Source organism: Schistocerca gregaria, chromosome 2 (genome assembly GCF_023897955.1).
Source record: "Schistocerca gregaria isolate iqSchGreg1 chromosome 2, iqSchGreg1.2, whole genome shotgun sequence".
Lineage (NCBI taxonomy): Eukaryota > Metazoa > Arthropoda > Insecta > Orthoptera > Acrididae > Schistocerca > Schistocerca gregaria.
This window is the reverse complement of record NC_064921.1, coordinates 140,803,382-140,831,101: the sequence shown is the minus strand read 5'-3', so window position 1 is coordinate 140,831,101 and position 27,720 is coordinate 140,803,382. Positions and strand designations below refer to the sequence as shown.

General features: G+C 41.8%; 1 protein-coding gene across 4 annotated transcripts in view; it reads right to left on the bottom strand.

The window, feature by feature from the left end:
- Nucleotides 1-27,720, bottom strand: part of LOC126336522 (serine/threonine-protein kinase mig-15) — a 327,805-nt gene that overhangs the window by 188,050 nt on the left and 112,035 nt on the right. For all 4 annotated transcript variants that reach the window (XM_050000312.1, XM_050000314.1, XM_050000311.1 and 1 more), the window contains exons 3-7: nt 26,844-26,900; nt 10,483-10,608; nt 1,912-1,960; nt 1,220-1,372; nt 650-931 (exon numbers count right to left, since the gene is read on the bottom strand). In XM_050000312.1, coding sequence (XP_049856269.1) covers nt 650-931; nt 1,220-1,372; nt 1,912-1,960; nt 10,483-10,608; nt 26,844-26,900 — 667 coding nt within the window. The remainder of the gene's footprint in view (nt 1-649; nt 932-1,219; nt 1,373-1,911; nt 1,961-10,482; nt 10,609-26,843; nt 26,901-27,720) is intronic.

The following is a 27,720-nucleotide window of genomic DNA, read 5'->3' as shown; positions in this document are numbered from 1 at the left end:
GACCAAAGTTAATAATTTTGTATGTATGTAATGATTTAGAATATATTTTCGGTTTTTGCTAACTCTGCCTTGCGCAAAACTAAACATTGCTCTTTTCCTTTTTCCCAAACATTTTCACACCTGTGTGTCAACTTCTGAGAGCCTCAATTTGTTTTGGAAAGAAAATGGATTTCTATAGGTTAGCTTATTTTTATACATTTTCTCACTCAACAGCATATCACGCTTTTTGCCCAGTTGTGTATCTTTCATGTGTCTTTCTTGCTGCAATTATACACACTCTTTCCCATATCTTTTTATACTTCACTCTCACCTGTTTTAATGTGATTTCCTCACAAAAATAAGATATAACAAAACACTTACGTCATCATACTTTTAGAGAGCGGCTTCCCTTCACAAGTAATGTGATTTCGGAAATAAATCGAGACCTACAGAAGATAATATACAGGTGGTGAAACTTGCATGGGTAAACAAAAAAAGAAATACACTGTGCTTTTCATAAGGCAGCGGTTCAAAACCCCAAATTTAATTCTGAAACATTAAAAAATTGTCAACCAGAGCTTCCAATCCACGCAAGATAATTATTTAATATATATTTTGACTTCATGTATTAATATTAATTTATGTCTATCACAATGTGTTACCCACTAACCATGGAATTTTTTTGCCCATTTTTTTGACTTTAGTCGAGGTGCTGGGTTTCGTGGAATGAGGAAAAGTGCACGCATTGGATGCATATCACAGAGGGGAGGCTGTGACTCTGCCATTTCCAGTGCTGTTATGCCTAAGGACCACAGATCACTCCGATTGTCATAAGTGGCATCTGCATTCTCATCACAAGCAATTACTTCAGGTGCCATCCAGTACGGCGTACCAATGAAAGTATTACGGCGCCCAATTGTTCGATCCAGTTGAGCACTGACACCAAAATCAACTGTATAAAGAGAAATTTAAATTCTTTTATTTGGGTATTAACTGAATAATTCATCACATCTTAATCAAATTAAAATCAGAAAAAAAATTCAGCATTAACTAAATTACACACACACACACACACACACACACACACACACACACACACACAGTGATTCTGTTCTCAAGCTATCTCTTAAGGTAGCAAGTATTTATTGTGTGCGAACCAAGCACTTTATGCTGAGTAATTAATAACAATAACTCAAGAGTCATATCAACTGAAATAAGTTATTTCCTTACAGAAACCTACCTAATTTCACTTCAGCATTGTCTGTGAGGAGCACATTTTGGCCTTTTATATCCCTGTGAATTACTTTGTTTGAATGAAGGTAGCTAAGGCCTCGTAAAATTTCACGACAAATGTATGCAATCCATTCCTCTTTCAAACTTTGCCCCTTTGTTGCTGTAAAAGATAATAAAACACTTTTGTTTATTTAGCTTATGAATATGTTTGTATTATCAGATACATAATTTCAAATGCCAGTCTGAAATTAAATAATGCAGGCTATGTTATAGATGTAACAGTCAGTAAAATAAACATTTCCGGTACCATCAGAAGTAAAACACAAGTTCTACTACTGCCCCCTTCCTTTTCAATTTTGCTTTCTTATGGTGTTTCTATGAATTTTGGTGTGGGCTATCATTTATGATATCCAATGCAAACAAAGATTACCTGTATATTGTTTTGCTTTTATTCAAAAAGTACAAATTAATTAAAGCAAAAATAATTAAGGATGATCTTAGATGAAAACAGACAAAGCAACATAGGCAAAAGAAAGCACAATCCAGTAAAGATGAATAATGAAATGCTCTTTCTAACCTGGCATGAAAATTTGAATATGAATCAAGACATTATTTTTCTCCAGAGTATATCACTGTTATTTTATTCTTACACCTGAAATAACTTTTAGTGTTATACTATAGCGGAATTTTAAAACTTACATTTCACAAGATCCGTGACTGATCCAGCACCACAGTACTCCATCACTAACTGAAACAAAGAAAGAAAATTAATAACTTTCTCTAAGAATAAGCTTCACAAAGATTAAATTGACTTACTCTAGTCCAAAAGATGTCCACTACTCAAGAACCCAATTTTCAACAAGTTGCCAGCAGTCACAGAAAAATATAACTACTAATAAGGCATGTGATTCTTCATTTTCTCCCAGCATATTTGTTGATCGAACTGTCCTTGGCGGTTTGGTCAGCTACTAATGAAGCTCAGTTTAAGAGGAGCCTGAAGGACCTAATGGTGGCCACTCCACTAAGGAATTTCTTAGAACTGACTGATACGTACATGTTGTTAATAACATCAAATAATTAAAGTATTGCATACAATCCGACCTTCATACAAATTCAGTGCAGTAATGCAATCAATATAAGTAAATGTAGTAAAATGATTTTTTTTGATGATGCACAGCTTCAATAGCCTAAGAATTATCAAATGTATCTCAATGTATTGAACATTTACAAGTTTGTTATTTCCTTTTAATGAAAAATCGCCTTTTTTTTTTTCAATTTTCTTTTTTACTTGCTCCACATCCATTACGACCATTTCACTTCAGATCTGTGGTTTGCACATCACATATCTTTTGTTCTTTATAGACATTTACTGTGTATTATCGTTTTCCGATATGTTCTACATCTTGGAGGATTTCCTCACCATGTAACTTTTGGAACAAAAAGTACATGTAACCTTGTCTAAGCTATGGAGATAAATAAATAAAAGACCAAAAACTGCTGACACACATGATCCAAACTCGTGTATAATTCAATTAGGAGATGGCTACTGTGTTCTGTGTTTTAGAGAAAGAACTCCCGTCACTACGCTGAACGAAATTGACGCAGACCTCTCGAGGAAAGCACTGGAGTTAGATGAGTATCTCCATGACACTTTCAAGATTTCTAAACAAATATATAGTGGAACGAGCTGCTCTTCTTTGGATATTTACTTCCTTTATCAGTCCCATCTGTGAAGGGTCCCAGACTGTCAAGCATTATTAAATATTAGTCAAATGTTCACGATATACTCTACCTCCTTCATGGATGTACTACACTACCAGGGAATTCTTGAAATGGATGTAAGATTGGAATTTTCCATTTCAACAATTAGTTTTATGTGATTATTTCTATTTAAATAACTCTGTACACACACTTCCATACATTTAATGGAAGTGAATGGTTCCACTGATTATTCGAAGAAAAATGTAGCTGTACAATAATGGGTCTTTCAGCCTATTTATGCTCAATATGTTACATTTATTTCAATGGTCACTCTCTGCACCAAGTGTCTATCCTCTGTGAGACTTCCTGCATTTCAGAACAACTTTATAATGTTGCAACCACTCTACATGCAACTGTACCATACACGAACAGCCTCGTGGATCTTCTGTGATTATTCACTAGGATTTCTCTCTATTACAAATTACTCACTGCATTTTATTTCCTGGCAACTCCTCAATGTAATCACAAAGCTGGTCTAATACTCTGTAAGCTAATATTTTGCTCATTAGGTGTCTGTGTGGAACTGTATACATGACCTTCCATGAGTCAAGGAACACTGCATCAACCTGGGCACAGTATCTACAGCCTACTGGGTCTTACAAAGAAACAAAGTGAACTACATTTCATACACCTTTTATTTACAGAATCCATGTTAATTTCTACAAAGGAGATTCTCAGTCTGCAGAAAGGTCAGAAGACACTTAGTGTAAAATGTGTTCTAAGCTTCCTACAGCAGACTTACATCAGCAACTGAGGCCAATGGCTGTGAGCATCTATTCAACATACCGTCTTTAAAACCGGAACGATCTGCTTTTTTTCCCATCACTAGGGACACTCCGTTTCTCTGTCGACCTTCAGTAGACAGCTGCTAAAAGGGAGCAAGTTATGCTCTACACACTACACAGAATCATGTATGTATCACACAGGTCCAGTAACATCTCCTCTGTTGACTAATTTTAGTTGATTTTCTATACCAAGGTCACTTATTTTTATATCTGTCATTTTGGCATTTGTGCAATAACTGAAAGGAGGAACTGCAATACATTCCTCCTCACTTGGACAATTCTGTATGATGAATTTAATATAACAACCTAGTCTCTGTAATCCTCTTTAATGTCACTGGATGGACAGAAGGCACTACTCTACTTGCTAATTTAACGTAAAACCAAAACTACTTATGATTTTCTGTCAGATGGCCAGAATTATATTTCCACGTTCCTTGCACATTTCAAGCATGGTCATCCTTAAGCTAATTTTGGCTTCATTCAGTTTTAATAGGATAAGCATGACACACAATATCAGTATATTATTGACATCAGATACATGGAATACATAATGCACTGTGTCAATCAGGTTCTGGGAATTTCTGGGGATTCCAAGTCAAGAAAGTTAGTTGGTTGCTTGCTTGCTTGCAGAGGTGGAAGAGGGGGTGGAGGGAGGCCAAACAGTGAGGTCATCCACCCCACGATTCAACACAGCAGAAACTAAGGGGGGAACAATACCAACAGCACAGTGCAGTCAATGGAAAAGGAAAATGGGCAAACGAAGAGGCAGAAGGATCATTGGGGTGGCAGGAAGAGTAAAGAACAGGAGGATGGGGGAGGTGGGCAGGGGCAAGAGGAGGTTGCACCCCAGATGCACTACGGGTGATGGGTCACTTGCACTCTCGCTGACCCATTCCAATCCCCCACCCCATACCATGATCTCGACACAATGGGGTCAACACCCAGAGAAGAAGACATTAGAAAGAGGGGGAAAAATGGCAAAGAAATACTAGAAAAAACATAGGGAAATGGGGGGGGGGAGGGAGGGGGAGAGATTGATGTGGAGGCAAGGCCAAAGGCCTACCAAACTGACACTAACACTCCAATTCCAGAAGGAAATTCCAGTACATAAATCTGGAAGGGCAAACCACTTTCATGAAGAAAACTGAGGATGGCCATAACCATGCGAGGGTCATCCGCTCACAATGAGGACAAGGAGAGGGAGGGCGTATTTAGTCCCAAAGAGCCAAAAGGCAGTGGCAGTTCAGCAAAATGGGGCACCATGAGGAGCATCCGACGACAGCTATTGACCCCCCCCCCCCCCCCTCTGCCCCTCCCCCAAGAGTCAGCCCACGACTTAGCAGAAAGGAACTTGATGTGAAACTGCAAATCTACCCATGAAGGGGTCACACAGCACTGTGGGTAGGTGGACCTCAGAGGGCTAACCTAGTTCTAAGAGAAAGCAAAGAACTTGTGATGGGTTGGCGAGTGAGCACCAGTAATATGAAATTAATAGAGCATGCCACAAGCTGCAGAGTAAAAGAAGCGGGTTGGGGTATCGGAAGGTGATGATAGTATCTGCTACAATTCCACTGAATAAGCATGGAATGGAGACCCAAATTGGAGGCGAGTGGGCCGAAGCTTGTCATACCATCGGGTAACCATCTCTCATCAACATATATATGGTGATATCCATAAATAAGAGGTCGACTCTGACAGTGAAGAAGGAGTCCATACCTCTAGGGGCACCGGTGGAGCCTTGTCATGGGACTTTCGTTTCTTCTTCTGCTCTTTCATAGGTTGAGGAGGGCAGAGCCCAGAGAGAGAGAGAGAGAGAGAGAGAGAGAGAGAGAGAGAGAGAGAGCAGGTGCTTCAGAGGGATCTGGAATGTTGGCGACTTGGGGACTTTGGGTTCCGCAGCTGACCTGGGGCAGCAGGCCTCCTGTCTGGAAGAGCTAGTCCCAGGGGAGGGAGGGTGTGATGCATCACTGGGAGGCACCACAAAAGAAGGGGAAAACCTCTCTAACCACGTAGGGGGAGCAGCACATGGAGGGGAGGGCATGGAACTGCAGGGGATCGGGAGACGAGAGGAAGAGCTAGAGGGAGAGGGAGAGGAAGAGCTAGATGTCATAGACACAGAGTAAAGACAGTGGTATTTTAGACAAGACTTAGTATAGGATATATGATCAAGGAACTTTTAGTCCTGTACCACCTTCTCCTCATAAACCGAGGAATCTGGTAACATGGACAGTGGCGGTAATGACAATTAATGCATACAGGTGGTAGAACACATGGGCTCCTCTCATGGAGTGGGTGTCCACATTCACCACACAAGAGTGTCAATGTACAGCAGACAGACATGTGGCCAAAACACAAACAATGAGAAAGCCTCCACTAGTGGTGCTTCACGTCACCACAATAAACCATGACCTCGACCTTCTCTGGGAGAGTACCCTCTCAAATGGCACAATAAAGATGCCTATATTGGTGCGATTATCCTATGGCCTTTCTGAAGATGTTGAACAAAATGAATACCCTACCTTTCCGGAATGGCCCAGAATTCCTAATCAATCTCTATCAAAAATACTCCCTGAACCATATTCACAGACTCTGTGTAGTAATGGACACTGGGATATCGCCAAGATGGTCGCAGGCACTTTTGTACAGATTGGGTGGCAGAAGTTTTGATCACAGCGAACGCGACAGCATCTTACTCGAATAGTCTACTTCAAACTTGTCCTTAATAGTTTCCAAAAAAGAATAATGGTTTGGTGGTGGTGGAAATGTCCCCATCAGTCCTGGTGCAGACCAGATAGTGGCAAAAGGGTTTCACTCCAAGCAGGTGAGACTGGCCCTTTTCCCAGAGGGTAGCCACGGAAGGGACGGCTGCAGGTCATCGCTGCAGTACTGAAAAATCCATTCCCAATTAAAGAGATGGTGGCAGAAGATTGGCCAGTTTTTTGGAGCTTAACATGTTTCACAAATAAAATGTCCACCCTGACACCACCTACTCTGACCAGGGGCTCTCCCCTTGAGCATCACACAACCACAGCAAGGGCTGTCTGACTCTGACTGTTGCAGAGAGTTCCGATGCTCCAGAATGACAAGCAACCACTCCTAAGCATACATGAGAACATAGCAGCTCAGTTACCAGAATTGTGATCCCTGTAATGTAAGGGACCCAAACAAAGGGGTACCTAATGACCCCACCGTACAGACTGGTTGCTGTCCTGGCTATACAGTGTTGAAGGAGAATGGTTCAAGGAAACAATGGAAGAGGCAGTAAAGTTACTAATCAAAGACAGTAAGTAAGGTGTTCTTCCCCAGTTGGCTCACACTACAGAAACAAAATTTAGAAGGGATATGTCTCTCAGTGGCTAAACATCTTAGTATGTGTGATAATTGCTTTCAAATGGGACCATTCCATGATCTGTTGTGGCATGTGTTCGGCTTTCATTTGACTGCCCCCTAATGCAGCTCTGCAGTAAAAGCATCAGCCAGAACCTCTTTCTCGCTATGGGATATAAAGACTCCATACCCTATGTGTACTTTTACTCAAAGCACAACAGAGTGTCACAGGGATAAGATGAGCACAGAACCACCACCATTGGATACCTGTAGTGCACAAGGCCACCACTTGACGAATGAATAATATGCACATCAATGGCAGATTGTGAGTAAGTAGAAAACTACACAATCCTATGCATACTACTTGCCAACAGAACACAGTCCAACCATACGATGGATTACAGTGTCATAAACTAAATCAGACAGGATAAGCTAGCCCTGACCTACAGTCCATGCATTTTTTCCTTCATCTGTTTTAGAAAGAACTGAGGGAGCCACAGGAAGGAAACAGCCATGCATTCACAGTATGCATGGAGGAAAGAAGCAATTGGTGAATAATAAATTTTGCATCTCCCATGTAGTGTCAGAATTAGCAAAACTGATATTCTGATGTTATGTATACTTGAATGTTCCTTGTAAATAAAATTGTATTTCCTTTCTAGAGTAACATAACACATTCACATAATAGTATACATACTAGATATCAATAATCAACCAATCTGAAATTGTAACAAACTGTAAACAAACTACAGGAGAGAGCATAGTTAAAAGGCAAATTATGATATAAGCTGCTAACATAAATATGAGCTGGGAGCAAAAAACATGCAAGTTGTAAGATAAATGGCAAGGAATGATCGAGAGAAATGTAAAGGAGGAAAAAAATGAGCATCCATGAATAATCAAATATAAAAAATATTAGAAAACTTACAGAACTACCCTGTATCTCCAGTCTCAAGTAAAGTTCCCATCAACTGAATACAGACAAAGCAAAATGGATAACCAAGATGATTAAGTAATTATTTTAATCTTCCCATGTAATTTCAATGAAGCAGGTAATGCCTCGCTGTTGTAATCTATCATTCCCTCTTTTCCATTCTCTTTCCTCGTTCTTTTTCGAACCAGATTTTTTCTTTACTTTTGTTTGTTAAAAAACCTCTTTTCCATTCTCTTTCCTTGTTCTTTTTTTATTTACTTTTGTTTGTTAAAAAAAACGGGATAGACAAAAAAATCTGCTCACCAAGTGGTTTCAGGAGAACACACATACAAAAAAGGTTTTACATATGCAAGCTCTCAGAGCCAGTGGCTCCCTCTTTTAGCAGGAGGGTTGAGGGTTGAAGGGGAAGGAAGAGAGATAAAGGAAAAGGACAGGAGAGGTTTAGAAAGAGGGGCAGAGTTCGGAAAAGTCACCCAGAACCCCAGATCAGGGAGACTTACTGGACAGGATGAGAAGGAAAGACTGATATCTTCTGACCCAGGATTCTGGGTGACTTTTCCAAAGTCTATTCCTTTTCCTAAACCTCTATTGTCCATTTCCTTTGCCCCCCCCCCCCTTTTCTTCTTTCCCCTTCAATCCTCCTGACTGCTAAGCTTGCACACGTAAAATCTTTTTTTTATGTGTGTGTTCTCCTGCCACTACTTAGTGAGTAAATTTTTTATCTATCCAATTACATTGTACCAACTCAGTTTCACATATTATGTCACCAACAGTCTTTTAATCAATATAATTATGCACCTTAAAATAAATTTGACCACCACAAAGAAATTCAGTCTATAATGGCAATAATATTGAAAATTTCAAACTCAAACCATAGCACTTTTGTGGGGTCAACTATCCACTTACCAAGTACAGTAAAATTATGTAGGTTTTAATGGATATCCACAACAAAACTGATTCAATTCAATACACTACACAAAGTGTATAGTTACACATTTTATTGGCTTTATGATGATAGTGAACTACCTTACTACATCTCTGTCAAATAATGATGGAGGGTATTATGAGTACTAATAGATCAGACCTTCCAGACTCACTCACACTTTTCACTGCCACTTTCAGTGCACACACTTTGAGTTTAATTTCTCATATTTTGAAATGAATGGTTTCCATATGTAACGGCAGGAATATGTCCTGAATACATTTCAAATTTTCCATTATTCTTGATTAAGACTGTTCCACTGAACTAAACTTCAATCTTGAATCTAGTTAATGAGATGCTCATTTTAGGAGGAAAACAGACAGAAATAATGATTTCCAAATAATCACAATTCTAAGTCTTTTTAAGAGGAATTACTAAATAAACTAATTTACTATATGTGAGTACATCATTGAAAATTTAATGTATGAAGTTTTATGCATTCTTTTTTCTAAATGGGCTATTGAATTTAAAAAACCAGTCTATTAAAAAATATTTTAAGACATATTAGCTGCACCCAATCACACATTGTTGTGGTTCATTCTGGTTAAATGGAAGAGAAAGAAAAGAGGAACCAGTCAGTAAAATAGGTTTCTTATATATTTAATTTCATAATTTTGTCCTGGCATATTAGCAGCAGATGTTGGAGTCATTTTCTGAAAATGAGCAACCCTTCACAACTAATAAAAATGTATGGGTAGAGATATACATCATAACTGCTGCCCCCCCCCCCCCCCTCTCCAGTTCCTCCCTCCCCTTGTGTGTCCCTCTGCTCTTCCTCACTCCCTCTGACATTGCCTCTTGTTTGCTGTTATTGCAAATGAAAAGCTTGATTGGGAACTGAAGTTGTTTAAAATGAATGGGTAGATCAGTTCAGATCTTTATATAGGGGTACGACAGACCAGTCTAGCTGCAGACGATAGTAGTTTCAATTACAGTATTTTGCATAGTTTTAATCTGTGAATGGGTACAATTATAAAGTTTTGGGTGATTCAGATTCTGTAGTAGCATTATAACCATACAGCGATAAGCTGTAAACACAACATTGTCGATTACAAAAATATATAACCAATGTCCGTGTTTCATGTAAAAATCTGAAGTAAATCGGTCACGAACTTTCTGAGGTTTCTGGTAACACTATTTCTCTTTATGCATCATTACACATACATTTATATATTACATATGGTGGTCCAGTAGGTATATAAAAACACGTGCACGTCATGCATGTTAGAATGCAATGTTGTCTGAAAATTTCAAAGCAATCAGCCAACTACTTTTCAAGTTTTGCAAGCACAAACATATGCGCTCTGAATTTTTAATTATCTAGATTTTACTAAGGAAAGACTATACCTCTGTAGTAACTAACAAATTTACTTACATAAGAGTATAATCCTGCTTCAATTGTCACTTAGTGCAGTATCCATGTCGTATTAGTCTGTCTATAGCAGTCAGTTTATCATGGCCATATTCTCATTATTACTTACCCACAGCTGGTCATCTTTTCCAGGAGGAATCTTCTTTATAAAGGCCCCATAATATGTTGCAATGTTACGGTGATTTGAGTACTTTTTCAGTACGTTAATCTCCAGCTTTATCTCTTCTTCTTCATCCTGCGAGCAAAAGAATCATGAAGTATTATATTTCAGATGACCACAAACACACTAAGTGTTGCTTATAAAGTGCCACAATTTATAACATCTATTCCAGGACTGAACTGGGACAGACTGCCAACTGAATCCATGTACTATTAACAAATGTGTGTAATACGCTACCTAGTTATGATGTGGCTTTTTTTGGGAATATTCAAAAGTTACACATTTCTTCTTTCATACCCAAACCACAAACTTAGTTCAAATAGGATAACATACAAATGTGCATGCTGCTAGTTTCAGCTTGGATTTAGGCCAAATTCAGGCTCACACTATCAGGTGAAATGTAAAAGGCAAAACAGGAACTTAAAGCAAACAGTCTTCATAACCAAACACCATCAGGAACCTTTTCAATATTGCTGCAAGCTGTGCTGCATGCTTTGTGGAGTAGAGATTAGCATTGCTGGCTGGCATGCTGCAGGTCACTAGTTCAAAACACATTACCAGCAAATATTTGTTTTAGTCATTTCTGACAGGTGCATGAAATCTGTTATGTTTGTAATGTTTGCATATTCTGGAATATCCAATGTCTGCATAAATAGCAGCACATTGTGTCCATGAGTTCAACTCTTTTTTTGTTTGTACACTGGTGTCAGTAATAAACATGCTATCGGTGCTAAGTATCATACTTCGCAGACGAGACAACTTTTGGATTTGGATTTTATTGTAGTCACAATGTGACACTGTTTGCTGGAGATGGCGGGTACTTTGAAAACACCTACACCACTGTGGCTCCAATTGGGCCCCAATCAGGCATTTTAAAAGGTGTCACCTGCACAAACAGGAACCGGAATGTGAGCAGTACATCATTCCCAAGCTCTGCATATTAAAGAAACCAACAGAGTCCTAAACAGCTGCAAATCAGTGATACATCAGTATTTTCCAAAGATGCTGGTTAGGACCCAATGAAATGACTGAAACAATTTGACAAGTCACCTAATACAACAAGTGGGATGAAATTATGTGTCAGGCAATTATTTACTTTTGGACAGCACATCCCAGCAATGGTGTGAGGACAAGAATAGAATCTCAACAGCTGGGATAAATTCCGGGCCGAGCTGAAGAAAATATTTGGTGACAAAACACCAGCATGTCCATTTAACACAAGAACGACTAAAGGATAAGGCCCAATGTCATGAAGAAATGACACAGTATCAAATAGCAAATGTTTTGGATTGATTGAGTTTAAAGGGACCGAACTATGAAGTCATCAGTCCTTCCATCCAATGTGTGTCACGCTGTGAAGAGCCCTGACAGAGGACACACACAGAAGACAAATTCTGATGAAAGCAATTGTAGCTGAGGATCAATAAAAACCAAAGATAGAAGTAAGTAGAAGTGAGAGAGCAGTAAAAGAGTGAAGGTGGGTGATCTGCTCCACTCAGAAAGCAAGTAGTGGCCCCCACGACATGTTACACAATAGGAGACGCACCCTCAGCATCCAACCAGTGTTTCCCTACCTTCATTACCAAAAGAAAAACTAGCAGTGCAGACAGGATGATAAAATCTCAGGACCGAGAATAACAACGAGACAGTAAAACAACAACATATGTAAAACAATAAGTACAATTACAAAGCTGGGAACGGCTGGAGCACTGAGCAAGGACGGCCATGGGCCCTCTCAGTTGGAGTAGGTAAAGGGGCACCCCTCCAATCCCTCAAGCAGCCGACAAGGCCTTTGCGTCCTACATCACAAAAAGAAGTAGGAATCACTTTCACAAATAAAATATAAAAGCAGAGCAGCCACTTTGGTGTCATCCACTAGCACCAGAAGCAGCATTTCAGCAAGCTGAAGGTTTCGCCGTAAGGTGGCCAAATTAGGGCAGCCCACTAGGATGTGGGCATGATCAGAAGGGCATCTCACCAACAGTTGGGTGGATCACTCATATCGCAGGATGTGGCCAAGAGTTAGCTAAGTGTGGTCAATGTGACGTTGTCAGAATGGTAGTTTCCCTGCTCGAAGCATGAAGGGAAGACTGGCACCTGGCAGTGATCCCTTACTGCTCACCGTTTCTTCAGAAAAACCATGGCTTACCAATCTACGTTCCAAGCCTCCAACAACTGACTGTGTACAGCCAACCAAGACGTCAGTTCCAATACCCCATCCCCAAAGTCCATCCACTTGGCCAACCAGTGAGCACTTTTGTTCCCTCAGATTCCCAGATAACATAGAGCCCAGACAAAGAAGACCCGTACATCTAGTGAAAATCAGAAAGGAGATCCTGAATAGCTACAACCAGCGGGTGTCAAGAGTAGCAAGGTTTGGTAGCATGAAGGCTACTCAGGGAATCACTGCCAATTAAGAACATCTCACCGGTGCGAGAAAGAATTATGGCCACCAATTCTGCAGTTTATACATTGCATCCATGAGGCAGGGAGTGTTGTTTACTGTACCTTGCATATGCTTAGGCACAACCAGTTCATCTGTTGGCCTTAGAACCAGCAGACTATACCACTTCTGAACTGGAAATGCATCAATGATGGCCAGGGCAGGCATTAAAAACCATGATGTCAACAAAGTCTTTCAGTCCAAAGGTAATGAGGACACAGATCGAAGGATAGGGTACACACCTTGGGAGCGTACGCGATTGTTATCTGACAAGATGACAGTATGGGAAGCTGGAGTTCAGCGCAGAGACACTGTATATGAATTCCAACTGTTACTCTAGTCCTGAGCCTCTGTTGTGGGAGGTGGATCTTCATACCAGAAAGAAGGACACATTCTCTTGCATGTGGGTGGCACTGTTGGAAATACGACCATGAACTGGGGAAGAAGGTGTAGGGTGTGATGAGAAGTTCAAGAGAAAAAAAAAAAAAAATCAGGAAGGGAAAAAAAAGTTTAAGAGAAAAAAGAATGGGCCCAACATACCCCACTCATGAAGGGCAATAAGGATGTGATGATGCTACACCATGCCAAAATCCTTTTCCTGGTCTAAGAAGACAATGATGAGGCACTGATGCCAGGAAAAGCTGACCACATGCCAGACTAGGTGGGCCAAATTGTCAGCAGTAAAATAGCCTTAGCCAAAACTGCCCTGGGAGAGACCCAAAAGACTCCAGGACTCAAGGTATCAACACAGTCACTGGCTCACCATGTTTGGGCAACTTGCAGAGAGTAATTGGGTGGTAACTGAGCATCTCACAGGGGTGATTACCCAGTTTCAGTACCACAGCGATCACACATTCTTGCCACTGATATGGGAACTCATCCTCACTCCAGGTATGACTGAAAACAGCAAGGATATGATGCTGACTATGTGCCAATAGGTATTTGAGTGCTTCGCTGTGGATGCAGTCTGGCAAAGGGCTAAGCCACTGAGGAATTTCCACTCACTGAATGGAGCATTATATGGCTCCAGGTGACATATATTGAGAGGGAAGTGAATTCACTCCAGTCACTATCTGAGGGCACAAAATGTAGGTTGATAATTCTCAGACACAGACACTTTATCATAATGCAGAACAAAATGCCTGGTGGTAGCACTGGGCCAGTGTAGACAACACCATTCAGGGAGACACCAGGTACACCTTTGGGGGACTAGTGTCCATAGAGGCATTGAAGTTTTGCCCAAACCAGGGAAGGAGGGGTACCCAGTCCAATGGTAATACCATAACTTTCGCAGCTTTCTTGTTTCTGTCATTTTATTAAGTGGCGGACTCTGGCACAAAGCCATTTAAATGTAATGAGGTTGTCCATCAATAGATATTGCCTACAGCATTGGAGAGCCTCCACATGGGGGTGTGCTAAGGGCAATGGCAGAGGCAAAAGCATCCCAGACAGCATTGTTGAGAACCCATCTGGGTGAACACCCATGTAAGTGATGCCACACTGAAGAGTGTGGGGGGCACTGGTACTCAAAAGATAAAAATCAAGCTCTGAGAGTAAAGTTTTGATATTTTTACCATGACCAGCGGTCACAGTTCCACCCCTTAAAGGATTCGCAGCATTGAAGTTTGCAAAAATGAGCAAGAGTGGAGGGAGCTGAGAGATCAGTGCAAACAATGCAGACACTTCACTATCGGTAGGGAGACACACATTACAAATGGTAAAATCCTGAGATGGTCCCATACGAAAGGCCACAGCCTCCAAAGTCATGTCAAGTGGCGCTTGTTTGCTACAGCTAAAATCCAGAATGAATGTGTAAGCTCCACCTGACACGTTACCGTAATCAGCTTGATTCTTAAAATAGCCTCAATAGCTGTGGAAGGTAGAGGTTTAGAATGCTGGGAACCTAGTTTCCTGGAGGCCAATGCAGAAAGCAGAAGAAACACCTGATAGACATCTTAGCACAGCCAGTTGGTAGAATATACCACTACATTTCTATTGGAGGATCAATATGCACTGGTCCCGAGTTTGGTTGTGTGGGTCATCCAGTGCCACAGCGGCCACAAGGAACTCCACCTCGAGTACAGAGTCAGAATATGTGACGTTCGGCAGCATGGGGACAATAGGAACCTGCCCGTCTTGGAGTTCTTCTTTTGGTCCCTCTTCTCATGGATGGTTTCGAAGTCCACAAGAGCTTGTCGAGCCTAATTTCACGAACACAGGAGGAATGTGAAGGTCTACAACCAACAACTTGTGGCTTCTTAAGCCATCAATAGAATCCTAGAAGGGAAGCATCCAAAGAGACCCATCCTGGTGAGAGATGCCAGAGGAGGGGATAGCTTCTCCAGCTGAGGGTGGGGATCGACATCCCTGTTGGATGGAAGTCGACACTTTCAAAGTTGGTGCACAGAAAACAGTAGGAGGTGTGCCTCTAACCACCAGGGGGGCAATGTAGTCAAGTGGCCCAAAGGGCCCAATGTAGAAAGTAGAAAGGAAGGACACTGTCAGAGGAGAGAATGATGTCATCGTAGCCATAGCAAACCTCACCGTCACGTCTGCAGGAAGCAATCAATCATATTTCTTCTTGGCACTCTGATGTGTAAGTCAGACGAGAGTCTTGTATTTTAGGATTTTCTCTTCTCTTCAGAAACTGGTGCACTGTGGTGAACAACACTGTGCATTCCCTGTCGAGATGTAGTGTTTTTGCATACTAATCCCACAAGCATCTGCGTATCAGACAACAGTACCCATTGTTGTTCCCTCCTGTTCTCAATGCAGCAACAATGGGATGCTGCTACATCTAAGATTTAAGGGATTTGAACATAAATAATAAAAGAAAACCACAGGTCTGTGAATACAAAAAATATCTGAGAAAAGAGCCAAGGATAGATAAGGCAGAGAGCAGAGATGTTGAAGAGGAATTTGTGCTGGTACCGACACTCAAATAAAGCTCCCATCAACTGGATACAGAAAAAGCACAATGATGGATAACCAAAATGATAATGTGACAGTTGACACAGAGGGGGGATTGGGGGGGAGTGGGGGTGCAGAAGGAGCACCCTGTGCCCCATGCAACTTACATCCACTTTCCTTATACACACTGGCTGATGTTACAACACAAACACACAAGTCCATATCTCAAGCACCGCATCAGAGGAGGAACAAGTGGCTTCACACCACGTGAATACACTATCACCTTGACCTTTCCGGGCAACTTGTTCCGTTAAATGGCTAATGGGTAGGCCCCAGTATCAACCCTATTGTCCTTTGAAATGCACAACCAATCATTCCAAATTGGCACGAAACTCGTCATTGGTCTGTGAAAGGAGGCTGTGGTGGAAGATGATACCTTGAATCATTTTGAGACTTTTATGGGAGATGACAGTTACAGGAAGTAACTCATCTTGTCATAGGCAAGTTGCACCCACGACACAGAGGTTCTGTTTTAATCAGAATGGGACCACTTTCGAAATTGTTGCTACTTCCCCAAACCTGTCCTCCGGGTGTTCAATGAAGAATATTAGCTTTTTAGTGAAAAAGCATCTCCATTGTTTCTAAGAACAAACCACAAATTGTAGGAAGTATTTCTCCATCTCTTAACCTTACATACGTCCCACAGTGTAGCCAGGAAAGGAAACACTTTAAGGTCATATCCCTCTGCATTGCAGTAATCCTTTCCTTCTGAAGAAACTCATTGGGCCACGCAGCCACCAGCAGAAGAAAGTGTGATGTGCTTCATTTGTGAGTCATCCACTTTGGTGTCACCAACTCCAAAAGGGGCCTCTCCCTACAGGTACCGCACAGCAACAGCAACCTGGCCAGTTTGTAGTCATCTGGAGTCCCTATGCCCCAGCTACAACAAGCACAAACTCATATGGTTATGTGGGGAGTTTCCAACTGAGGCACGTATAGTGCAATTCCTGTGTTCAAAGGACTACCACTATATAGGTACTTGACAACTCCGCCCCTCCCCCCCACCCACTGCCCCCCCCCTCCAAACAGCATGGCAACAGTGTTGAGTTTTGGCTGTTGTACTTTTGCTAGACATAGACAGTATGGGCACAAAGAAAGACAGGAACAAAAGCTGGAACATACACAACAATGGGTGAACTTCCCTGCATGATATGCACTTATGAAAATTTGGAAGAGGAATTTCATATCAAACCCAACAAAGTCTTCTTCTTCTACTTCTGTGGTTCTACAACTCATGACGAGTTTTGGCCTCTTCAACTATTTCCTTCCATTTATACCGACCTTTGCTAGCTTTTTCCAATTCCTGTAGCCCATATTCCAAAGGTCTATGATTCCGTTCTCACATCTAGTTTTCAATCAACCACGTCCTCTCTGTCCATCTGGCTTTCCTTATAAAATCTTTTTTTGGTATTTACATATTATTCACTTGTGCCAAGTGTCCAACCCACCTCAGCATAGATGACCTCAAAATTCTTCTAACAGGCCGATCTTTGTAGATGCCATATAACTCATGGTTATAAGTCAAACCCAACAAAAGGGTCTACACATAAGGAGCAGTCAAATGAACACCAAACAGCCACCATAATACATAGTCCGTGTAACAGTTGGCTCCACTGCTTTCTGTTTCGATACTGTCACAGCAGTGTAGGGGAACGACGTAGTGCCATGTCATTACAAGTCCAGGCAGTTCTTGTTTTACGACCTTGGCTTTTGGCGGACTGGTCTAGTGTGTTCATCCACCTGTTGGCAGGGTGGCAAGCAAAGAAGAGTAGAGATGTGTGATTTGTTTTCTGGTGGCTGAGGCCACTGGAGTGGACAAAATTCACCATTGCATGTCTGCTGTGGGTGGTGGACACTGTATGTCCCTAATGTGTGTAAACAGCTGGCTGAGAAAGTTGCACATCATTGGGAGATGATCCATACCCAAGACATGCTCACTGAGCTATGGACCTTAATGTAATCCCTAAATGTAATGGACAGCAAAGCCAACAGTGGTAACATCCCACATCCCATGTCACCCACCACAGAGATCCAAAGCTGTTCACCAACTTCTAGAAATGTTACGAAGAGCTCCTCCTCCAACAACAGAGGTCCTCTGCTCGTTGAGTTTCTCGAGCACGAAACCACAATAAATGGGCATCGATAACAACACGCTGCAAAAACTGCCTAGCGCCCTAAGTCAAAACACCCAGGACTGCTGTCGGACAGAATCATCCCAGTTGTCTGCTTGTGTCTGTATATATATGTATGTGTGTGTGTGTGTGTGTGTGTGTGTGTGTGTGTGTGTGTGCGCGCGCGCGCACTGGCAAGAGAGTATATACCTATCCTTTTTTCCCCCTAGGGTAAGTCTTTCCGCTCCCGGGAATCCCTTAAAAACCCACATCCTTTCGTCTTTCCCTCTCCTTCCCTCTTTCCTGAAGAAGCAACCGTTGGTTTCGAAAGCTAGAAATTTTGTGTGTGTGTGTGTGTGTGTGTGTGTGTGTTATTTTATTGTGCCTGTCTACCAGCGCTTTCCCGCTTGGTAAGTCTTGGAATCTTTGTTTTTAATATTTTTTTCCCATGTGGAAGTTTCTTTCCATCAGCCACATGCACCATATTCGCCATCAGCCAAATGCACCATGAAGAATGGACTTTTGTGTGCTTGGACTTACATGGTAGCTGTCAAACAAGAAACCAGCATCTGACCAACACAAATACAATCAACTACTCTGCCACATATACCACACTGCAGAATAACAGAAATTTGGAGGAAGGAGGACAAGTTGGCATGTTTCCACTGTGGACCCCTGGGCAGTCGTACACTACTGCAAAGAAAGAAAATGAATACTACACCACAAGACATCAATCAACGACCAGTGGAACACAGGTCATTGTCATTCCCTGGAGGAGGTCACTTCCCCAAAATGGTGTAGCCACCTCCCTCCCCCCCCCCCCCTCCCTACTTATGTACAGAGCTAACAGCCACTCGTCTAGCTGCTAAACTCAGATAAACTAAACGAGGTAACCTTCTATTGAGGTGAGGCCACCACAGATGGATGGCAAGAATGACAGTCACCAAAGTATCAGGAAATCTCACCCACAATGTCATCAATGGCCATCTTCCCCAGGCAGTAGTCAACTTGGTGGCCGACTTCTTTTTCAGTAATGTTGAATGCTTACAGTTCCACACTAAAAAAGGACTATGTCAATGATACAAAAGCAATAATGTTCAAAGACACAAATGGAAAACATAATCAGCAATAGGAGTATATATTCCATTAACAACTATAAATGACAGAACACAGACTTTCTAATTTGTCTTCTTAACAGAATGTAATTGTGATGTCATTCTTGTACAAAACTTATTGTAAGCATTACATGCAGTCGTAGTCTGTGATAGATCAAGCTCCAGATTAACAAAGCTATTCTAAGAAGCAACATAACAAATTTTGCCCTGTGTGATTGTTTGCCATTAAAGACATCAACTGTCTACAAGACCATTTCCAGTCATCAACCTAGATTCTCTGTTAAACTGTGAAGTTTCTGTCGACTCCAAAAAGCTACAAAGGTTCATGAAAGAAATCTGCATTTCAGCAAAGACTGCTAGTGCTGTAGGTAGTCACTGAGAACTTTGGATTAGTAACTGTTGCAAACAGATGCAACTCATCCCTAGAGGTACGTACATAGGAACAGCTGAAACTGTTCCGGCGTAACAACACACACCAGCACGAAGATCAATAACGATACAGCAGAGAGGGCTGTGAGACAATGTCAGCCAATAGCATGCTGACTAGGATGCCACCATGACAGGAGTGGCATCTACACGAAGAGAATAAGAGTGACGTGCCGCCTAGCCTCAGCTGCATTAGAAGAATTGCACTAGAAGAGAGGACTAGAAGACAGGCACAAGAAGAACCGCAGTGATATTAATGATAGCAGAGACTTATCAACTTGTGTGATTAGCTTGCATGGAAATTGTATCTATCAAAGGACACCGATTATTTGCATGTCGCCAATTCCTTGCAACCCATCACGTAAACACGAATGTTAAGTATTGTCAATTCAATTACCGTAATAAACTCCATTAATACGATTTGCTTGCTTGTTGTCTAACTATCCGAGAACAGCTTCCTAGGCACCCTATAAGACACGAGTGGGCAGGATTCCACAGAAAGTGTCTGGGAAGGCTTAGTGCTACCAATGAAGAATCATGCTCATCTACCACAACTGTAATCACAAATGGTTCAAATGGCTCTGAGCACTATGCGACTTAACTTCTCAGGTCATCAGTCGCCTAGAACTTAGAACTAATTAAACCTAACTAATCTAAGGACATCACACACATCAATACCAGAGGCAGGATTCGAACCTGCGACCGTAGCGGTAGCTCGGTTCCAGACTGTAGCGCCTAGAACCGCATGGCCACTCCGGCCGGCAACTGCAATCACAGTGGAGGAAGCTAGTATATAACTGTCAACAGGATGTGGTCTGTCCAAGTAACAACAAACAGAGACCAATCAGTCCTCAGTGAAACAACACTGGTGATCATCCAATTAGCCAACATCTATGTAGGGTATTGCCACCTGAACAATGGACAATCCAGCATGAACAAGAGCAGATGCTGCAAGATGATTTCGCGGAACCCTCAAAGTTCTTGGTCCTTTCCAGTGACCCTTGTGGAGGAGGAGGAGGAGGAGGAGGAGGAGGAGGAGGAGGAGAGTGCAAGGCATTTCTGAGTCAACTACTACCAACCGAATTAAATCAAGAAAAGAGGTGTCTACCCATTGTCACACACTGATACCACACTACTCTACTTGAAACAAGCAAAATATTTCCCAAATATGGGCAAGCAGACAGGCCATTGGCAAATCGAGTTGATGAGGCTGAACAGGAAAAGACTATCTTCAAAACTCTTAATGGCATTTATGAGTTCAAAGTTGTGCCATTGGAATTGTAATGCTTTACTTTTGTAGACATCTGGAGGACATTTAAGCCAGCTGACAATCATGTTCAACTGCTTTCAGACAACAGGCCTCCACCTGAATCTGAGGAAGTGCCTCTTCTTCATCCAATAAAAGAATATCTTGGAGCACATAGTTAATGGTGATGGGAGTCCATCCTGATCAAAGAAAATAAAAGCAGTCACAGATTTCCCAACTCCTCGGCACATTTGTGAAGTTTTCTCAGAATGTGCTCTTACTACCAGGATTCATAAAGGACTTATGTACCAAGGCACATCACTTGCAAGAACAGCTGAAGAGGGAGGCTAAATTTCCTGGAACAAGTGCAAGAAAGACCTTTCGCGGCCTTGAGGACGCATGATCATCATCTCCAGTCCTAACATTGTATGTCGAGAATGCTGAGACAGAACTTCACGAAGGCACTAGTGGGTGTGAGATTGGTGCAGTTCTAGTAAAAATTCAGAAAGGTGCTTCATGCTTTTGCAGCACTCTCCAAGCCAGAGATGAACTACTCTACAACTGAGAAAGAGTGCCAAGCTGTTGCTTGGATCATCAGCAAGTTCTGGTCATATTTACATGGCAAATCATCCACCCTTATGACAGACCACCGTTCTCTATGCTGTCTAGCTAGCGTGAAGGATATGTCAGGTCAGCTGTCGAGATGGACACTGAGGCATCAGGAGTACGCTGTCATAGTTGTACACAAAAATGTACAAAAGCACAAGTAAGCTGACTGTCTGAGAGACTCCTTTGTCAGAACACATTATGGATGAAGTCTCTCAGCTACTGCTGCATTAAATGACACTGCTTCTGAACAAAGGGAAGATCCAACATGGCTGACAATCAGGCAGGAGCATTTAAGGAGGAGTGAACAACCAAATGAGAATTCCAATTTACAAACAGAACACTGTATAAAAGGAACTATGATATAATGGGGCAAAAATAGTTGATCATCATCCCAGCTCATCTACAACCAGCAACCTGAAGTATTTCCACGATACTCCAACAGCTGTTTACCTGCAATTCATGAAGACCCAAGACAGACTCAGATGTAGGAAATGGGAACGATGGATTTTGTCGCCAAAGCTGTGTCAACTGCTGAAGCTCCAGAAATTGTTGTTCTTCAAAGCAGGCATCATTCTGCGACATGGGGCCCTTTGTGTGGTCATTTATGATCATGGAGAAGTTTTTCAGTTGAGACTAGTAGCAGAGTAATTTTGCATTACATCATTAGCCATATGATGACAACTGCCTACCACCCAAAGACAAATGGCCTCACACAACGCTTTGATAAGACATTGCCAGATATGCTCACAATGTAAATTAATGTTGAGCGGAGAGTTTGAGATACAACACTCCCTATGGTGGCATTCACATGTAACACATCGAATCAAGGCACTACAGGCTTGAATCGGAAACAATAATCAATACAGTGGTCATGTTTCATCTGGATGATACTAATGATGACTACGTAAAACACCTCATCCTGAGATCCAAAACACAGCAGCTGGCTTGCTTATGGTCCCTGGACTGTCAGGAGAAGGACTGAGAGCTTTACTACACCAAGCAGCAGCTCATGACATACAGTACATGAGACTCGGTATGGGCTTCTATGCCTGTGCAGAAAGCTGAACTATCAGAAAAGTTACTTAAGTGCTACCTTCTGCCATATCATATTCTTCGTTGCTTGTTGGATGTTACATATGTAATCCAAGATTATGATCCTTCATCAAGAAGACAAAACTGCAGATATGTCATCAATGTACTCCACATGAAGCCCTAGTATAGTCCTGAGACGCACATTGATAACAAGATGGGGGAAGGCTTCTCATTCAAGGAAACTGAATACCTGCTCAATAACTGAAACTTCAACATGAAGAGCCACCTTCAATGCTCATCGTAGTGAAGAGGCTGTGGCAACATGACAAGAATGTGGGACGCCTTCAGTGGACACCTGACAAGATACAGATACAAGATGCTGTAGTTAGCTCTAATGAAAACCTCTGAAACAATTGGTCACTGTTTCACCAGGAAAGGGTACAATGTCAAGAACTGCGCTGCATTTCTTGCGGAGAAGTGGTTAGTGGCACTGGCTGGTGTTCTTCAGGTGACTTGATGCTAGTTATTATGTGACAATATTAACTAGCATTTGACCATGACAACTTCTATTAATTTTGTGTAAACAAATTAGAGACAACACCCATTCCCCAGCCACAGGCTGTAGATGAGCAGTAAGAAAACAAACCAATGAGTGCATAACTGGTAAATTTAGAAAAACCATTATAAATATAAATTAAATAAATCGCTGTCAAGGGCATGTAACCTCAGAACACAACTGCATTCTGGCATTCATGAAAGCAAACAACTGTTGCCCGATTATTACATTACGCATATAATAAAAATCAATTAAAATATTCAACACCTTATGTCAAAACCATTCTGTCATCTGCAAAACATTCCAAAATGGCGATACTAATTTAAACATTTTGCTTCATGTTTCTGGGTATGTGCTGGTAAACGTCCTCTATTCAAAACAAAATACAAATGACATATTCCATTGTGCAACATGTCATTTCTGAGGCATACAACAATTACAGCAATAATGACAAATTTACCACTGCTTTCTATTGGATGAAAAGTAGAGAAAAGATATGTATGTTCTACTCCTCGGTGCACAAGAATTGGGCTAGGAAAGTCAGTGAACTTCGGTAAATTCATCAACTTTGAAATTCAGCAGACAGGGGAATGAGATAATATTTCTAAAAATGAGGTATGTTTTTGTACTGTTTCATTATTCTCCATCTTAAACTTACAAGTACTGTAATACCGCAGCCACTTTCACTGAGTTACCAAGAGCGGCCGTGGAGAAGGAAGGGGCTGAACTCCCTGGGGTGAGCCCCGGGTCCAGTCATTCTGTAAGCATGCAGCAGGAAGCCAGGCCGATGTCCCCACCTCGCTCAAGAAGTGACACGATGCAAAAGGCCCGTCTGACAACGAGAAGCATGCCAAGAGCTGATGGACACTTGCAGCCATTAGGACAGAACGCCAAGAATGTATTCGTGAAAGTATCTCAGTTCTTCTGGCCTTGCGGCAGTCATGTTACCTGCCTTAGAAAACAGGGATGTGCCAACATTTCCAGCACCCCACGGGCACAGGGAGGAGCGTGCAGAAAAAGCGGGGAATCAGCGCAGGGAGGCATGTGAAAGAAACCAGCATTCTTAAGATGATGTTTTCCTCCATGGTGAGGACATTCCTTGTAAATGATGGACGCCAGCAGATTTTAGATGGAGCACAAACATGAGTCTGTCCAGGGCTCATGCAGAGAGAGTGGTTATAAATAAGTGTGGTGTAGTTGCTTTACCAAAAGCCTCAGAATGCAGGAAAACATCTCAAGAATGTGAAATCATGAGAAAGACGCAAATTCTCAAGGCACATGCATGCCCAAACCAGACAGAAAATTTCAAACATGCATGGAGAGGTGTGGCAATGAAATGGCAATCTGTTATTGAGCTACATTGAAAATTTCGTCCACCAATGACAACGCACAGAATGGACAGTGTCTTGATAGGAAGATATACAATGAACATCAACAAAAGCAAAATGAGGATAATGGAATGCAGTCGAATTAAGTCGGGTGATGCTGAGGGAATTTGATTAGGAAATGAGACACTTAAAGTAGTATAGGAGTTTTGCTATTTGGGGAGCAAAATAACTGATGATGGTCGAAGTAGAGAAGATATAAAATGTAGACTGGCAATGGCAAGGAAAGCGTTTCTGAAGAAGAGAAATTTGTTAACATCGAGTATAGATTTAAGTATCAGGAAGTCGTTTCTGAAAGTATTTGTATGGAGTGTAGGCATGTATGGAAGTGAAACATGGACGATAAATAGTTTGGACAAGAGCAGAATAGAAGATTTCGAAATTTGTTGCTACAGAAGAATGCTGAAGATTAGATGGGTAGATCACATAACTAATGAGAAGGTATTGAATAGAATTGGGGAAGAGAGGAGTTTGTGGCACAACTTGACAAGAGGAAGGGACCGGTTGGTAGGACATGTTCTGAGTCATCAGGGGATCACCAATTTAGCATTGGAGGGCAGCGTGGAGGGTAAAAATCATAGAGGGAGACCAAGAGATGAATACACTAAGCAGATGATGAAGCTTGCACAGGATAGAGTAGCATGGAGAGCTGCATCAAACCAGTCTCAGGACTGAAGACCACAACAACAACAACAACGCTGAAACGAATGATGGTTCAAAGAGGAGTTGAGCTGAGAGAGGGATGAGAAGGGAAAAAGGGGGAGTCGTGGAAACACTGCCGAAGCAAGAGGATATGGGTGCTCTCCCACCACGCATGAAAATCCGCCTTCTGATGCCATGACAGCACCACTTCAGCCACGCAACCGACAATGGGCAGACAACATGGAGATCGTATCTGCGACCCACCGCGACTGCTGATGAGGGCATCTGACACTCACAGCACAGCTCCGAGGCGACATGCCACACCGACGCAGCGCCTGTCTCCGTCAGCGCTACACGACTAACGATAATGAATAATGGTGAGATGATTTGTCCCCCCCTCCATCCCCTTAATAACTGAGTCGTGTCCACGCCCACTCAAATCAGCACTGAGATTTATAATTTTGTTTTGGTTTGCATAAACAGCACAATAAAAATAAATACATTTCTTTCATGTTTTGATCATATATTCAGTCGTTTACATTCATACATTAACCCGTTAATTATGAACAATGTGTGTTTTATTTCATGTAATTTACAATTTTGGTGCCCAATGTGGGGCCACATGATTGGTAATTTTCATGGTATCTGATGTCACAAAATAAGTTCTCAAGTTCACTACAGTACCATTACTTTAGTTCACGTACACTGCACTTGACTTTCTTTTACTGACTCAGCTATTGAAGTACAACTTACGGCCCACCTCAGAGCTTTACTTTTGCTGGCACCAGTACTATAATTTTACAAACTCAACAGAAAAGCATCATGCATACCTTAATGAAGTAGTGTTCCTGAAAGAAAGGGCACCATGGGAAAATTACTTAACAACAGAACAGAGGTGGAGGTGGTGGTGGTGGTGGTGGTGGTGGTGGTGGTGGTGGTGGTGGTGGTGGTGGTTAGTGTTTAACGTCTCGTCGACAACGAGGTCATTAGAGACGGAGTGCAAGCTCGGGTTAGGGAAGGATTGGAAAGGAAATTGGCTGTGCCCTTTCAAAGGAACCATCCCGGCATTTGCCTAAAACGATTTAGGGAAATCACAGAAAACCTAAATCAGGATGGCCGGAGACGGGATTGAACCGTCGGCCTCCCGAATGCGAGTCCAGTGTGCTAACCACTGCGCCACCTCGCTCGGTAAACAGAACAGAGGTTTGACTCTGGAATCAATCTTTCATTCTGCAGCAAAGAGTGCATAGTTTTCAAATTTTGTGTAAGATAAAAGGTGTGTGCCAGTCTGAGAAGCAAAGATTTTGGGCTACACTCTGCTCCCTAATGATTCTCATAGTATAGTATAGTATATATGGGCACATCTGAATAGTTCACAGTGGCACTGAAATGCAAAGACTGTTTCCAGATGAATGACAACTGATAACAGGCAAACATATATTTCAGAAAAATTCCACATACAATATCATGTGCACTGTACATTGAAATGGAATACTAATTCCGAGTCCGAATTAGTTGCTTTAAATGGGCAGATCTGACATGTGTAAATTATGCATAAATAGTGAGAAACATATGTAGCTTATTCATATTACTTTTACATATGTTTATCCAAAAAATATCAACTCATACCTGGCCAGCACTGAACAATATTTTCTCTGTCCTACAAATACTTAAAAATCAGTTACAGCACTTATAACATACACCTAAGATGATCACAGGACCATGCAAAGTAAAGCTATTATGCAAACCATACTCTCTATTTTGGTAGTACTCACTTCAGTGACATCCATAACTTTGATGGCTGCCAGCTGACCAGTCTTTGTATGGCGCCCCTAGAAGAGAAAATAAATCAGCATGAAGCAAACTGCGTACAGATAGACAGAGGAATATCAAATTGTCAAGATTGTGTTAACATAAAAGTACACCTGACTCATTCAGGTGAAATTCAAGGCAAACAAGACAAAATAATGCTGTCATTAACAGTTCCATGAGCCCATAAGGGGGCACTCTCATAACTAATGTCAATTCATTCATCTTAACATAGGAAGTCAGAAAAGCACTGTAACATGGCCAACAACACTACTGCAGATCTTACACTAGCTGTGACTCACTGCCCCACTTGGTTGCTTTTACTGTTGCTGTTCAGCATCTTATCACATGTTTTGAAATCATCCTCCTTCATGAGAAAATCTTAGTAATGTTTCCAAACTGTCTTTAGATGAACCCAATTTCGATGGCAATTGTGTTATTGCTGTTAGACTTCTGCCAAACACAACTTAGCCTGAAATTACAATGAAATGAACACCCTTAGCTGCCTACAGGCATTGACATACGTCAACAGGGACAGATGAAAATGATGGCAGATGCTCTATCCATCTGAGCCACCAGGGACACAGAGGATAGCACGACTGCAGGGATTTATCTCTAGCACGCCTTCCGCGAAACCCACATTCTCAACGTATTGTCCCGCACTAAATTGGTAGTGCCGCCGCCCATTATGCTCATTACTCGCGGCGCATTGCCGATTCCTGTAAGAGTTCGGGCATTGTTTGTGCATTTGCGCAGAAGAAGAAGATGGTCAAGTGGCTGGTGAGCCTTAACGATATATTTACTAAGATGGTATCTGTTCTTTCGGACATGCCTGCTTGTAAA